Consider the following 1091-nt stretch of genomic DNA (forward strand, 5'->3'; position numbering starts at 1 on the left):
CCTGCAGCTGAGATCCACGGATCTAGACCCGAGACTGGAGGGGTAGTGAGGAACCCCAAGTGGCCTGCAGGCAGCAAGCCAGGCAGGGAGGAACGAGCCTGTGTGGGAAGGAGGGCCCCAGAGACCCTAGTCCCTGGAGCCGGAGGATAGGATGAGGGAGTGAACCCCGAGCAACAGGACTCTGGGGCCAGGACTTTTGGACCTATAGGTGGCAGTGCTGGAAGCCTAGACTCTTACGTTCTCCAGAAAGGCAGGAATCCTGTGCTCGGTCTCCAAGGGGTGTGGCAGCTGAGGATCACGGATTTCTGGGGTTTTGCTGGGACAGGGGTGGGGCCAGCACTCCTGGTTCTTGGGGGAGAGAGAGAAGCCGAAAGCCACATCCTGAGATTCGTATGTGTGCCAAAGGTGGAGTCGGGGACGTTTTCTTCTGGTTCATGCATTTCGCTGGAGTGGGAGACCCCGAAGAGCAGGACCCAGAGCTCCTAGGGGCGGGGTGGCGGGGGACCTGTATTCCTGGGACCTCTGGAGGGGACAGGATGGGATTTCAGTGTATCCTGGGGCATGGGGACTGAGGCTCGGGAACCAGCGAGGGTATCTGCAGCTGCACTCCAGGGTGCCCCAAGGGAATTTGTTTCTTCCCACAGAAGTGGCCCAGGGGGACCCGGGGCCAACCCTTTGGCCCGGGGGTCAGCCCTGGACCCTTGGTGGCCTGGGGGGAGGCCACCATCCCCTCCCTTTCGGGGCCCACACTTACTCGGGTCCTGATACTGTCTGTGGATCCGAAGCTGGAGGACTGGAAGCAAGAAGGGGTGGGACGAGAAGGCGGGAAGGGAGTGTCCAGGAGCCTGGCCCGGCAGGCGGTCCAGGCTGCAGTCGTTGGCGGGACGTGCGTGCCCAGCCCCCTTACACACACCCCGTGCAAGCGGGTGGGCGGGCAGCCCGCTCCCTCTCCAGGGCCTCCCGCCTGCTGCCTGCCAGCAGAGCGCTGAGGGCCGGAGCCATTCCAGGGCTAGGTGCCAGCCAGCGTGCAGGCAGGAGGCATCCCTGCCCCCAGTTTCACCTGCCCCTTTCCTAGCGTGCGCCCACCCCAC

At 64.0% G+C, this 1091-nt stretch overlaps 1 protein-coding gene across 1 annotated transcript in view; it reads right to left on the reverse strand.

The window, feature by feature from the left end:
* Positions 1-793, reverse strand: part of MAMSTR (MEF2 activating motif and SAP domain containing transcriptional regulator) — a gene marked incomplete at both ends in the record, with an annotated part of 2822 nt that extends 2029 nt beyond the window's left edge. Inside the window, one exon of the mRNA XM_023526823.1 lies at positions 608-793. Within this exon, the coding sequence (XP_023382591.1) occupies positions 608-793 (186 nt within the window). The remainder of the gene's footprint in view (positions 1-607) is intronic.
* Positions 794-1091: the final 298 nt, after the last annotated feature.

Source organism: Pteropus vampyrus, unplaced genomic scaffold (genome assembly GCF_000151845.1).
Source record: "Pteropus vampyrus isolate Shadow unplaced genomic scaffold, Pvam_2.0 Scaffold10097, whole genome shotgun sequence".
NCBI classification, from domain to species: Eukaryota; Metazoa; Chordata; class Mammalia; order Chiroptera; family Pteropodidae; genus Pteropus; species Pteropus vampyrus.